Below are 15,847 nucleotides of genomic sequence, written 5' to 3' on the forward strand. Positions count from 1 at the left end.
CCAAGAGCTGCTCTGTGGCACAGTGAACGTGGGGTGGGGCTGAAGACTGAAAAAAATAGTCACTAGATTCAAATACCACCCTACAGACAACAGAGCCAGCGTAGCATGCAATTCTTGAAGTTAAGAAGAATGAAAATAATACAAAATTCTCATTCATATAATCGTTACCTTAAAGTAGTCAGACTGCATTGAGAATATCTGTTGACTCATTCATATACTCAACAAACTTTTTGTACCCAATCTGTCATGCCCAGTACTTGGCAATAAGAACACTAGAAGTCTCATCCCTTCTAAGGGATGAGGTCAGAGGGTACTGAAACCACCCTATTTGGGGACATAGCTGTTTAGCCTGTGCTTAGAAATAATAACTCTAATCCTCAATAAAATACGAGGAAATCAAAACCAGCAACATATAAAAAAGATTATATATCATATCCAAGTAATCTTTATCACAGGAATGCAAGGTTGGTTTAACATCTGAAATTAATGTAATATGCCATATTAATACAATGAAGGACAAAAACCATATGATCATCTCAACAGGGGCAAAAAGAAAAAGTCTTGGACAATATCTAACAGTTGCATGATAAAGATGCTCACAAACTAAGAATAGAAGGGAACTTTTTGAGAAAGGGCATCTATGAAAAAACCACAGCTAACATGACATTTACTGCTGAAAGACTGATTGCTTTCCTCCTTAGATCAGGAACAAGACAAGTATGTTCACTCTTGCCTCTTCTCTTTAACATTATACTGTATAATAAGTGAGGGCAACTAGACAAGGAAAAGAAATAAAAGACATTCAGATGGAAAAGACGAAGTAAAAGTATCTGTTTGCACATGACCTTGTATATAAATCTTGTACATAATGTGATCTTGTATACAGAAATGCCAAGGAATCCACTGAAAAATTATTAGGACTAAAAAAATGAGTTCACCAAATTTACAGGGTACAAGATCAATATATAAAAATCAATTTTCTATATCCTATACACTAGCAAGAAACATTCTGAAAATGAAATGAGTGCGATTTCATTTAAAATAGCATAAAAATGATAAAAATACTGATAAATGATAAATTTAACAAGACTTATACACTGAAAACTAAAAAATATTGGAGAAAAAAATCAAAGAAGATCTAAATAAATGGAAAGACGTTGTACATTTCCATTCCTTGTCTTTATGGGTTGAAACACTTCATATTGTTAAGAGAGCAATATTATTCAAATTGATCTACAAGTTCAACACAATCCCTATCAACGTCTCAGCTGGATTTTTTGCAGACATTGACAAGCTGATTATAAAATTCATTCGAAAATGCAAGGGGACCAGAATAGCCAAAAGAATCTTGGAAAAGAACAATGTGAGAAGACTCACACTTTTCTATTTCAAAACTTAGTACAAAGCTACAGTAATCTTGACAGTGTAGCATATTAGTAGACATATACATCAATGGGATAGAGTTGAGAGTTCAGAAATAAATTTGACATATATGGTCATCTGATTTTTGACAAGGGTACTGAGACAATTCAACAGGGAAAGCATCATCTTTTCGAAAAATGGTCCTGGACAATTGGATATCCACATGCAAAAGAATGAAATTGGAACCCTATACCACACTACACATAAATATTTAAAATGTATCACAGACCTAAATGTAAGAGCTAAAATTATAAAACTCTTAGAAGGAAACATATGTGTAAATCTTGACAGTGGTTAGTCTATGGTTTCCTAGATAGGAGACCAAAAGTGCAAACAACAACAACAAAATAGATAAACTGAACACAATAAAAAATTTCAGTTGCAAATCATAGATAGTATCAAGAAAGTGAAAAGGCAACTCTGAAAATGGGAGAAAGTATTTGCAAATCATATATCTGATAAGGGACTTGTATCCAGTATACAAAGAACTCTTATAACTCAATAATAGCAAGTCAAATCACCCAATTAAAATTAAGCAAAGGATCTGAATAGACATTTCTCCAAAGAAGATATACAAATGGCCAATAAGCACACGAAAAGATGCTCAATGTCATAAGTAATCAGGGAAATGCAAATCAAAACCACAATGAAATACAACTTCACACTTACTAGATTAGCCATAATCAAAAGACAGTAACAAGTGTTGAAGAGGAGGTGGAGAAATTGGAACCTTCATATACTGCTGGAGGCAATGTAAAATGGTACAGCCGCTTTGGAAAACTGGCAGTTCCTTAAAATATAACATAACAAAGATAGAGTTACCATATGACCCAGCAATTCCACTCCTAGATATATACCCAAGAGAAATGAAAACATATGTTCACAAAAACTTTTACCTGAAGTTCATGGCAGCCCCGTTCAGAGAGTCAAGAGGTAAAAATAACCCAAATGTTCATCAACTGATGGATGGATAAATAAAATGTGGTATATTAATACAGTGGAATATTATTTGGCAATAATAAGAAACGAAGTACTGATACATGCTACAACATGGATGACCCTTGAAAACATCATGCTAAGTGAAAGAAGCCAGTCACAAAAGGCATGTTGTGTTGTATGATCCCACTTATATAAATTCTTCAGAATAAGCAAACCTACAGAAGCAGAAAGGGGATTAGCGGTTAATTAGGGCTAGGAGTCTGGGGTTGAGAAGGATGGGAACAGGGATCGATGGTTGCAGAACACAGTGAATATACTGAAAAACAACGAATTGTACACTTTCGATGGGTGAATTTTATGGTATGTTAATTATATGTCAATAAAGCTGTTTTGAAAAATAGAAATAATGACTCTAACTGCACATTTTCAGAAATCATTATTACTTGGTCTTCTTAGAACCTAGATGCAGCCCTAAGCTGAAAGGCTCAAAAGAGCCTGAAATCAAGAAAGAAAAGCAAGCTAACCTGTGGCCTATAGTGCTGATTTTTACAAAAGCCCAAATCGAGTAACAAGTATAAACTATCAGACTCTGTGCTATTGACTCCTTAGACTCAAACAGATTTTCCCCCTGTTAAGCATTTACGATGGGAAGCCTCTTCGCCACTGTAATCCCTAGCAGCCACTCTAGACTTAAACAACTAGTAGATGCCTGAGATCACACAGAACAAAGATCTTCACACCACTTGTGAAGCCAGTGGCAAACAGCTAACGAGGAGTGAACAAAATATTTGGAAGGGTAGAGGGTTTGACATTCTCAGACTCAGAGAAGAACACCAACATGAATATAAAACTTAGGATATGGCAACCAAATGTTCTGTTTTTGTTGTTTTTTCATTTTCATTTGGAATCTAATGGCAAAACTTCAGGGAAATGGAGTGATAGTAATACACTTAGAGGATATAAATGGATATCATGAGAAAACTGCTCTGCTCTTAACAATTAAAAAACTTCAGTCATGGCAACTGTCATCCCTTAACCAACAAAACAAAACCAAAAAAACCCTCTACTCATGATGTCTGAATTGGTCACTCCAAGATATACAAACTTTTAATCAACTAAACGGAGGACCTGTAATTTAAGTATAACACCATTCCATGACATATTTCTCTGAAATATCTTTTATGGTCAAGCATAACTTTTTGTTTAAATTACTTATAAATAAACTGACCAAACTCTTGACATGATTAGTCATTGTATTAGGAATTACAGCAATCTGGGTATTTTCTGCTGTACTGGGTAAGAGTTAGGAAAGTCACATTTTAGGATTCTACTTTGCTTCTTAGGCATCATTTATGTAACATTCCTTGATTTTTACAAATGCAAAATTCACTTTTCTAATATTAACCCTAACAATACTTTGTGGCTAAAGAACTAAATTCAGGGCAGTACTTTATGCCTGTTGTACTGGAGTACTGATCTAACTCTATGCTTTGCCAGTGCCGAAATTTAAAAATATAACTCTTCCTTGAAATGAAAGAAGTCACACTGCTTTAAAGTAAGACAAAGGAAAGTAAGCCTTAATTGCACAAAATAGTTTACTAAAATTAAGATCCTAATCGACACTCCCCCTCAAATTCCCAAAAAGCTATCAACATGAAGTCTCTTCTGTTCAGCAGCGGCACTGTACAACCTTGTCAATAACAGTAAGGGAAGGTGTGATCTTTTTTGGATTCTGATTCCTCTCCTTTGCAGACGGTTGGTTCTCCTGAGGCATTAACATAAGCCGGAGCAAAGCTTATGATATTTCAGGGAGTGAAGCTCTACAATATAAACAAACCCATGCTGGGGGAGGCTGGAATGGTAGAATGCTATCTAGTTAGAGACATCCTGGAGCTGATTAAAACAACAACAACAACAACAAAAAAGAACCCTTCATCTCTGCACTGTCATTTCCTTTCAGCAAGATCCTGTTGATGTTTACACAATTTGAAAAGTGTATCAAATACCTCAAGGAATAACGTAAATGCCCCCTTTGAGGTTTTCTTTTTTAATTCTTGATGGAAAAACATATCAAAGTAGTATCTTTTAAGTATGTTTCGTTATCCAATCACAAGTATCGCCACCAAAAAGTTGTTTATCCTTACACTACTGGAGAAACGCCAGACGTACCTTCCTTCCTTTTTTTTTTTTTTTTTTAAGAAAATGGAAAAAAGAAACTTAAAACAGGGCAGTATAGCTCAGAAACATTACACGTTTCCATCAAACGATATTTAGCCCTGAATAACCGGGTTCCTGAAATGTTTCCCCAAATTTTATAGCTTGTGTCTAATAAACAAGTATCATTTGAAACAATTAAGCTTTTTTCTGTTAGTTATTAAGTATTCAGCGTTCTGCCAGGATAAAAGAAGGCAAACAGCACTTCTACTCCGAAACACAAACTATAAATCAGTTGACAAGCTTGAAAGAATTCAGTTCCAGTCTGTTCGGAAGCCAAGTGTAAATACAGAAAAACCTGTTGGCGAGTTTATCTTGCTCTTTAAGTTTCGCGTTTTTAAAACAAAGCAATACGCCAATGGCGTTTCTCGTAAATTTCAGGCTCAGAAGTGATTCAGAGAAACACGAAAGCGAGGCATCTCAGAGAAAATAGAGCCTGTGCCTTTAAGGTAAAATCGGCTGGATCCCAAAAGGCATTCCACTTTTCCACGACAAAGAGTTTGGGGGAGCGCTACCTCTCGGGTTTCTCGGAGGGACTTGGCGGGTTCGGGCAGAGCCCGGCTCGCCGAGGAGCCCTCGACCGCCCAGGCTACCCCGAGCCAGCCCAGCGCCCGCGGGGCGGGAGCGCATCGCGTGCGCCCCGGACTCACCGCTGCTGGGCTGCGGGGAGAGCGTGGAGACCGAGGTCTGGCCCATGTCTCGGGTCGCAGGGCCAGGTCGGGCGATCACGCGGCTCTTTTGGTCCTTGGATCATGGGTCCGCTCGCAGAAAGATTCCCAAGCGTTCATTTCCCGGTCCGTGCGGAGCTGCCCGCCGGGTCCCCTCACCTTCTCCCCTTCGCGGGTCTCCCAGCCCGGCCGGCCGCAGCCGGCGCGGCGGATCCTGCCCAGCGGATGCCTGTCATTCCTCTATGCAGATTAGCTGGGGTCAAGGGTCACGGGGGAGGAGAGAGGGGGAGTGGGCGACGGGGGCGGTGGAATGAGGGGGGCGAGGAAGTGGGGAGGGGAGAGGCCCCGGCTGGTCCAGCCGCGCCTGCGGGGGCTGTGAGACCCGCGACCCCCCCAGGGTAGCAGAGAGTTCGGGTGACTCCCGTTTAACTTAAAAGGTTCCCTGTCAAATGATCCTTTAGGGCTGGAAGAAAAGGAATTAAAGTACTTAGTCACGGTACTTAATTTAAGAAAATTTGTTTCGTTAAAGCTAGTTCCTTCCTCACATTGTTTGCTGATATGTGTGCATTTTTTTTTCTCCTTTTAAAAATTATCTTCCTTTTAACAAGTGGAATTTTAAAAAGCAGTATTAGTGGCCTCAATCAGGTTGAACAATAAATCTGAATGATGGATCTATGTGTGAGATCAACAAAGTATACACTTTGCTCTCTACCACCTAGACTCTGGGAAGTTCACCTCTCCTATATTCAGAAGAATCACTGTGAGACTATCAAACTGCATGGTAAGCTGTTTAAAATATACAAAAGGTGAAAACAACAGTAATTTATTTTAGAAGCTAACATTCCATAAAAGTTAAATTAAATGCTACTGTAATTAAATCTCAACCGCAAACTCCTTAAAAATATGAATACAAATACGGTTGATGAGAAATCTAGATGCCATATCTATCTCCATCTATCTATCGATCAAGCTATAGATAGATCGATAGATAGATGGAGATAGATATGGCATTAGACTGGATGGTGGTTACATAAATGTGGTTCACTTTAAGAAAATTCATTGAATTGTATACTATGATTTGTGCATTTTTCTGAATGTATATGTTTCATTAAAGGTTTTTTTTAAGTGTATTTTTTTGTTTTGGCCAGGCCTCTAGGCTTATGGGATCGAACCCAGGGCCCCGGCAGCACGAGCACCGAGTCCTAACCACTGGCCGCCAGGGGATTCCCAAAAAAGAGTATTTTTTAATTTTTTAATTTATTTTTATTGGAGTATAGTTGATTTGCAATGTTGTGTTAGTTTCTGCTGTACAGCAAAGTGAATCAGTTATACATATGCATATATCCACTCTTTTTTAGATTCTTTTCCCATATAGGTCATTAGAGAGTATTGAGTAGAGTTTCCTGTGCTACACAGTAGGTCCCTATTTGTTATCTATTTTATATATAATAGTGTGTATATGTCAATCCCGATCTCCCAATTTATCCGTCTCCAACAGTGTATTTTTAAAAAAACTATATTTAGCTCACTTGCCACAGCTTTCACTTTTTAGGTTATCCTAGACATTCAACTCTGAACTATTAAAAATCTATATAGTATATAATCATTAGAGAAATGCAAATCAAAACTACAATGAGGTATCACCTCACACTGGTCAGAATGGCTATCATCAAAAAATCTACAAACAATAAGTGCTCGAGAGGGTGTGAAGAAAAGGGAACCCTCCTACACTGTTGATGGGAATGTAAATTGGTGCAGCCAGTAGGAGAACAGTATGGAGGTTCTTTAAAAAACTAAAAATAGAGCTACCATATGATCCTGCAATCCCAGTCCTGGGCATATATCCAGAGAAAACCGTAATTCGAAAAGATACATGCACTCCAATATTCATTGCAGCACTATTTACAATAGCCAGGACATGGAAGCAACCTAAATGTCCATCAGTGGAGAAATGGATAAAGAAGATGTGGTACAGGGCTTCCCTGGTGGCGCAGTGGTTAAGAATCTGCCTGCCAATGCAGGGGACACGGGTTTGAGCCCTGGTCTGGGAGGATCCCACATGCCGCGGAGCAACTGGGCCCATGAGCCACAACTACTGAGCCTGTGCTCTAGAACCCTCAAGCCACAACTACTGAGCCTGAGTGCCACAACTACTGAAGCCTGTGCGCCTGGAGCCTGTGCTCCGCAACAAGAGAAGCCACCGCAGTGAGAAGCCCCTGCACCGCAACGAAGAGTAGCCCCTACTCATCACAACTAGAGAAAGCCCGGGCGCAGCAACGAAGACCCAATGCATCCAAAAATAAATAAATTAAATAAATAAATTTTTTAAAAAAGATGTGGTACATACATACTATGGAATATTTATACTCAGCCATAAAAAGAAACGAAATTGAGTTATTTGTAGTGAGGTGGGTGGACCTAGAGTCTGTCATACAGAGTGAAGTAAGTCAGAAAGAGAAAAACAAATACCTTATGCTAACACATACATATGGAATCTTAAAAAAAAAAAAAAAAAGGTTCTGAAGAACCTAGGGGCAGGACAGGAATGAAGACGCAGATGTAGAGAATGGACTTGAGGACATGGGGAGGGGGAAGGGTAAGCTGGGACGAAGTGAGAGAGTGGCATGGACATATATACACTACCAAACGTAAAATAGCTAGCTAGTGGGAAGCAGCCACATAGCACAGGGAGATCAGCTCATGCTTTGTGACCACCTAGAGGGGTGGGATAGGGAGGGTGGGAGGAGATGCAAGGGGGAGGAGATATGGGGACATATGTATACCTATAGCTGATTCACTTTGTTATAAAGCAGAAACTAACACACCATTGTAAAGCACTTATACTCCAATAAAGATGTTTTAAAAAAAAAAAGATCACATAGAGCCTTGCTTTGTTTTTTGAAAGACATTTGCTTGTCTGTTTCATCATTTAAGTTACCCTCTTTTTTTCACACCCAAATAGCCCACCCTCTACTGTGGGGAAAACTTTTTCCCTAGAATAGTGTGATCAATTATCTACTTCCTTTTGCCTAATTCACTCTTAAGAAACACTGATTTTTTTTTTTTTGAGTGGCTACAAAGACCTTATCAAATTATTTAAAATGTTGGTATCTATGTATTCACATGTATACATAAAACAATTACATAGAATCTTCAGATCACTGTGGTGCTAATGTGGTATACACATGAGCCTGGCAGGGACTCAGATGAGACCAGGCTTGGAGGCATAGGGCTTTGGAAAACTGGACGTCCTTCTAAGGACCTGAGAGGAGTGGGGTGACGAGGAAATGGCCACTTCAGGGGTTTGGCTTAACCCCACTGCTCAGAGCTCCACCTCAAGCTCCTTTCCCATCTTCACGGGAAGGGAACCCATTTTCAGACTGTATCCCCACTACATACAAGCCAAGTCCCTAAAATCTTGCTGTGGCAAACACACGCAGGAATCCACTGGACCAAGTCTTTATAAATATATTTATATCAGAGAAAAGCAAGGCACTTTGGGAGCATTACGGCTCACTCTCCTACATACGTCATTCTAGACAGAAAGTAAAAATCGGTTAGTTTCTCAAGCAAGTTAAATGAGTAAAGTTAATACAATAACAAAATTGTTCCCTAGCCCTTCCTGAGGCACAGGTTGAGGCGCACCTCTAGGTGACACCTGGTCCCAGGTCATCTGGACCCCGGCAGACCTCAAAAACTGATGCCCCCAGGAAGCCTGACATCTCTGCTGAGCAAAAGCGCCTGACCTTGGGGCACCGCCCCCTCCCCAGGCCCTGAGGTCAGGTGAGGGGGGTTGCAGTGGGAGGCACGCGGAGAGCAGAGCTGGGACACGGTGGGAATGCTTAAGCAGGGTCACCAAAGCCACAGAGACCTCAGTCTATCCGAGCTGGTGCTGCAGAGCCGGAGGATCAGCTCCACAAAGAAACCCTGATATTTTGTAACAAAACTGAGGATTAACCAAGATGTGAGTTCTAATTAGGACAATGAAATTAATCCTAACTAAATTTCCTTTTAAAGTGCAAAGCTGCTGTGTTTGGGAACACATTCCACCTGGGGGGTTCAGCAGTGAGAGTAAACAATTATAATGGCTCTTCTATTTCTTCCTTTAAATTGTCTTAAAACAACAACCACCAAAAAAAAAAAAGACCAGGTTGAGTGTTCTCTCAATCTAAACTGAGAGGAGGAAATTCTCTTCTTTCCATTGATAGAGCCTAATGGATAAGGGAGGTCATTGATTAGAGGAAATATACCATAAATTTTGCACATCAGAATATGTAAATACAATGATTTTCTTTGAAATTAACAAAAGCTAAACTTTGACGTACAGTGTCATTTTTGGTATCAATACTTCTTTTCCTTGAGAAACAATAATATGTTTCTTTTTATTTCTTCTGTAAATTCATATTTCAAACATCAAAGGGGTACTCTATAGCTGTAGTCTTTCAGGATTTACTAAATCCATCTATATATACCTTATTCAAAAACCTTTCATGATTTGCTAGTTAATATAATCTTAGCCTCATCTGGGATTCTTATAATCCCCCGATCAGGTTACACATTTTCCTCTGAAAGTTTTCCAGTTCCATTACATTATCCTTGAAGCATGTCAACCAAAACTGCAGGAAGTGGGCATTAAAGTGCCATTATAAGGGTGGCGCAGTTTATTCTATTTTGTTTCCAGTGCTTCCCATGAGGCTTGGTGTTTTAACAGCCTTTTTATCACAGCTAACAAATTACATTAATGAACATAGAGAAAGTCTACAGAAATCCCTAAATTCCATTTATAGGTCATAACATAAAGTTTAGAATTTATCATCTAACAAGAGTATGTTATAGGTCATAACATAAAGGTTAGAATTTATCATCTAACAAGAGTATGTTAAGATAATTCCCCCCCCAGGGGCTTCCCTGGTGGCACAGTGGTTAAGAATCCGCCTGCCAATGCAGGGGACACGGGTTCGAGCCCTGGTCTTGGAAGGTCCCACATGCCGCGGAGCAACTAAGCCCATGTGCCACAACTACTGAGCCCATGCGCCACAACTACTGAAGCCCATGCGCCTAGAGCCTGTGCTCCGCAACAAGAGAAGCCACCACAATGAGAAACACGCGCACCACAATGAAGAGTAGCCCCCGCTCGCCTCAACTAAAGAAAGCCTGCACGCAGTGACGAAGACCCAGCACAGCCAAATATAAATAAAATAAATAAATTTATTAAAAAAAAAAAGATAACTTCCCCCCAAATTGCCCTTTTCTTGCCTCATTACAGCTCATCTGCTATTATTCAGCGAACTCACAGTTTTACTAAGAGCTCTGCCTGTTAATCCCTCAAATTTATAGTTTAACGGTGGGAATGTTTAATGTCATCTGAAAAAAATGGATGTTTCTCTGTGTTACCTCTTTCCAGAGAATTTATAAAATTGCTAAAGAAGATTAGTGCCAACATCTAACTTTGAGGAAATGATCTATTTATAACTCTTCAGCATTGGTCCTGTTCTTCAGTCTATATTTCTAGACCAATCTCTCATCCAGTGATATCCTGGCAAATGCTCAACAACTGGTTTGCTCTGGGGGTAGGGACAAGACTGATGTGCGATTTGTGTTTGCTGTTTTCTATGATATTAATACTTCTACAATGACCAATTCAATGAGTGGTCAGCTGGCTCGCAAAATTTATGTCAACTGGTTTGCCAAGTTTCTGGAAATTTAACAACGGGCCTCTATGAGCAGGCTTCAGCGTAGCACCACTTTCATGTTTTTTAATATGCTGTCATCAAATCATACCATGACTGATTGTGAGAAATTGTTGATGTTAAACCTTCCTAAAAATATAGACTGACAGCATCTTCTGATTTTTTCCATCATCCGGTCTAAATATTTTTGAACCCCTGAAAGACCTTCTGTGATTTATTCCTTTACTTCCGGAAAGAAATTAAATTGGGTGGATTAGTTAGAGCGAATTTCCCCTCCCGGAAACTGGTTTGCCTTTTGACAAAGAGGTTGTACTTCTTGAGGTTTTCAAGCATTTTACCCTATAACACAGATTTCACTGGCTTGTAGGAGTTATTAAATTCATCCATCTGGGGTACCCAAAGTGACACTTGCACTTTTTATGGGTGGAAATCACTAGTTCCATTAGATAAAAGTTAAAAGCAGACATAAACCTAAACTTTAGCAATCTATTTGTGGAAAGGTCCTTTCCTACCAGGTCAAAGTCCAAATTGTAGGCATACAATTTGGTGACTAGAGAGATGGTTTACAACGAGTACAGTCACCATTACCAAGTCCTGTAACTTAGGTCACTGACAGGCTTTTCTAGTGGCCAAATGTCAGCTTGGAGTAGGAGAAAGAGTGAGATCTTCCTCCCTCAAAGCACAGATGCCATGAATACTCATCCTAGGTGTCTGGTTTCCTGGCTGCTGCTGGCTCTGCTAGGACCACATTTTGAGACACCAGCATTTGGGGGTGAGGGGGTAGGAGGAGGAGGGTTAGGCAGAGTACCAGAAGATGAGATGGTTGATGAGAGCAGTGGTGGTCTAGGAAGCAAAAGTGGCTGGTTGGTGGCCACGTACAGGTAGATGAAGATCTCTTAACTGGCACCCTTATTCCTGGACTTGGCCGTGAAGATCTAGTGAATTACTGGTATTTGCCTGAGTAATGGGAATCGCAGTCATAGAAAACCTTCTCCTAGTGGAAAGGAAATGAAACTTAGTAATTAAAACTTAGTAACTTTCCAAATAGGATTTTTTTAAAGTGTATTAGTTTGTTTTCTAGATACAATGGTCAGAAGAAACAACAGAAATTCACAGATGATCTAAAAGGATCAGTTTAATCATTTATTTTCTTCCTACCTACCACTGTCAGATTTATTAAAGAGCAGAAAACTGTCTTTTCTCCCTTTCTCTGGTGGAGGTGCTAAAGGTCAATTTTTTAAATTAGAAGGCTATTTTTAACACAAGAGGTTCTAATAATCAAGTACAAGAATATATAACTCAGAAACTAAAAGCTGGTGTGCAAAAGTTTTTAAGTAGGTTTTTACTAGACTATCTGCCAGTTTTTTGAAACTTTGCATTACTCCAAAACTTGGCTACATTTTGTGAAAGTCAGCATATTTAGAAACATATAACTACTAAAAAGCAAATAGAATGTTATGATTTCAGTTGAAATTCTGTATATGCAACCAGTGTTTACTTTTTAAAACGTTACTCTACAGCAATTGCCACCAAATGCTTCCTATGCCTTTTATTTTGACAATGCTGAGAGATTTTAGTTTTAACATGATAATATAAACAGACAAAGGAGAACTCTGGTTAAGAAAAGAATTACAACTTTAGACATTCTAGTTATATTCAGCATCAGTAGGAGAGAAAACCACATTCCAGAAGTATTAGAACAGGAAACAAACCTGTAAGACAGGCTTTTCTTTCCTATTGTTCTCATATTTTTATATGATTTATTTCCTGAGTTTTTCTTCTACTGCTCGCTCAAGCTAAAAGGATTAACAAAATACCTTGCCCCTGTTTTGCCCTGAGTGAGTCTCTGCCGAGGGCATGGTGTTTCACACGTGTGCTTACTTAGTGATTGAGCTGGATGGTTAGAAGATTTACTCTGGAAAATAAAGACCTCGAGGGGTGGTGCTGGAATTTCCTTTTCCAGAAACTTTCCCACACCCCAGGAGAAAAAGTGTGTAATTTGCTGCACTTCGTTTTACAAGAAAAACAAATTACTCGTCCACAGTATTTAAAACTCTGACAACTGCTATAAAATGAACAATCTTTAATTTACTAACCGAAATCTATAGAGAACATTCCTTCAAGACATTTTTAATAATTAGTGCCCAATTTACAGAAAGTAATTGCTTAAAATAAGGTCCAAATCATTGTTTTATTAACCATCGCATCTATCCCTAGAACCTAACAAAGTGTCTGGCACATAGAGGGCACTCAATATGTATTGTGTGATAAATCACATTTCCATGATTTCCTTAATTATAGTAAATTGCAGCGTGGATGAAAAAAATCCAGCTAGGAATAAATGTATGATTTTGGTGATATAATGCGGACTGCATAGCAAGATGATGTCAATTTGTGTCGCTGACTGTACATTTCCTTTCATATGCCATTCTATTAACAATAATCATCATCTAGTCATTTAGCTAGAATTAACTGAGGATCTCCCATGGGCCTCACACCTCTAGTGTGAGGATAAGTGAGGTACAGACCGCACCCTGGAGGACTTCACTATATATATATATATGGTGGAGGGTGGGTGTTTTGGCTTACAAGTAAATTACTATAACAGTGAGTACTATGATAGAGGTTTGTTCCACCAAGAGTTAAGGATGAACAGTGGGCTGCTACAGGGAAGGCTCTGAACTTTATTAATTGCTAAATCCACATCTTTCCAATACAGAGTCAGCAACTCATTCTGAAGATGACTCAAGATTGTGAAGGGCTTCCGAAATCAAAGATTAAATTCTGATAGTATGTAGTTAGTATTAACTGTATGTCTTTATTTATTGCTGACAGCTTTTTGAGGAATAATTTACAAACCCTAAATTCTACCCATTTAAAGTAAACAATTCAATGAGTTTTAGTAAATATGTAGTGCAACCACTTCTGCAGTCAGGTTTTAGAAAACTTTGAGAATCCTGAAGAGTTCCATCATGTGCTGCAGTTAATCCCGGTCCTACTCGTTGGCACCAGGCAACTACTGACCAGCTTTCCATCTCCATAGTTTAGACTCTTCTAAAATGTCATATAAATGGAATAAGAGCATATGCAGTTTTTTATATCTGGCTTTTTTCACTTAATGTTTTTGATATTCATCCATGTTCTTGTATGTATCGGTATTCTGTTCCCTTTTGTTCTGAGTAGGGTTCCATTGTACGGCTATATCAAAGTTCGTTTATCTATTTACCAGTTAATGGGCATGTGGTTGTAACTATACTGCATTGTATTGTATTCCTATTCTGTGAAAATACATAAGATGGATCTATCTATCTATCTATCTGTATGATAGTTCCGTATAAATAAGAATTCATTTATTGGTTCATCAGTCATCCAACAAATATTTATTATGCATCTCCTTTGTACCAGGCTCTGTTCTAGGTATTTAAGATATAGAATTAAACAAAAAGTAAAAATATATGCATTCAGAGAACTTACATTTTAAGGAAAGGACAGAAAATAAGCAATGAACATAATAAATCTGTAAATTTTATAGCAATTTAGAAGATGAAAAGTGCTATGAAATAAATGGGTAAGGGTAAGAGCGATGGATTAGCATGTGATGGTCATAGTAGTCCTCACTGAAAAGGTAATCAATGAGCACAGACTCAAAGGACATGATGGAGTTAGCCATGTGGTTATCTGGAGAAAGGGCACCCAAAGCCAGAAGACAAGAGCATGCTGTATGTTCAAGCAACACTAAGGGACCAGTGTGGTTGGAGGACAGTAAGGGAGGGGGAGGTGAGAAGGGGACTGTAAGCCATATAGGACCTTAAAGTTGACCATAAAGACTTTGGCTTTTACTATAAGTGAGATGAGGAAACAATGACAGTTTTGAGCAAAGGAATGGCATGATCTGCCTTATGTATTAAGATCACTATGGCTTCTGAGTAGAGGATGGAAGAGACGAGGTTGGAAGCAGAGAGACCAGGAGAGACTACAAGAATACACCAGGCAAGAAGTGACAGGGGCTTAGACCTGGTTGGCAACAGTGGGAATGGTGAAATGTACTTGGTTTCTGGGTACATTTTTAAGGTAGAGCCAAATTTCTTCATGGATTGAATGTGGAGTATGGGAGAAAAGAGATAAAGCAAGGACAACTTCAAAATTTTGTTTGAGCAATTGGAAGGGCTGAGTTGCCATTAATTAAATCTGAGACAACAGTGAGTGAAGTGGGTTTGGGGTAAAAAATTTGAAGTTCAAATTTGAAATGTTCAATTAGACATCCAATTGTAGAATGAAAACAATCCTAGGTGTCACCAAGGAAAAAATCAATCTATAACTAGATAAATCCTAGGGACATTGAATGTCAAGAATAAAGAGAAAATTTAAAAAGTAGTGGGTAGAAAAGACAGATGCCACATCAAGGCATCACAATAAATCCAAGAAGACAATAGAATTATATTTTCTTTGTGTTATGGAGAAATATCTTAGAATTCCATACCCCAATAAACAATCATTCACTAAATCAAACAATCACTCACTAAAAGTGGTTAATCACTGAAGGAACTTCTACAGAATATTCCTCAGCAAGAAAGAAGAAGAGCCCAGATTAAGGGTGGGATGCAAAAAACAACAGTGAGTATAGAAATTGATAAAATTATGGTGAATTTAATAAACTATTGGCTGTGCAAAATGGAGAGGTAGTCAATGAGTTTTTAACATATGTTAAGGTCCTGATTTTGACCAGGAGGACAGACAAATTAAATACTTTTTGACTTTGTTAGAAAAATGTGTTGTTTCAAATAATAAGAAAAATACAATAATAAGCTTCCAAATCAGTAAATAAAAGAAAGGGGAATAAAAAAATGTTTCACTAACCCAAATAATGAGAAAAGAAAATGAGAGAAAACTTTAAAAAGAGCAGGCTAAAAAAGA

General features: G+C 38.6%; 1 protein-coding gene across 8 annotated transcripts in view; it reads right to left on the reverse strand.

Moving 5' to 3' along the window:
* Positions 1–15,847, reverse strand: part of PHACTR2 (phosphatase and actin regulator 2) — a gene marked incomplete at its 3' end in the record, with an annotated part of 263,313 nt that overhangs the window by 128,289 nt on the left and 119,177 nt on the right. The window contains exon 1 of one of the 8 annotated variants that reach the window (XM_082405474.1): positions 5,226–5,480. The exons of 5 other annotated variants lie outside the window; for them this stretch is intronic. In XM_082405474.1, the coding sequence (XP_082261600.1) occupies positions 5,226–5,271 (46 nt within the window). In that variant the 5' untranslated portion in view covers positions 5,272–5,480. Of the gene's footprint in view, positions 1–5,225; positions 5,481–15,847 lie in introns of those variants that run through there. 2 more of the 8 variants (XM_082405475.1, XM_082405476.1) reach the window with 2 other exon arrangements.

This window comes from Balaenoptera borealis (genome assembly GCF_965194805.1).
Source record: "Balaenoptera borealis genome assembly, chromosome: 9".
Lineage (NCBI taxonomy): Eukaryota > Metazoa > Chordata > Mammalia > Artiodactyla > Balaenopteridae > Balaenoptera > Balaenoptera borealis.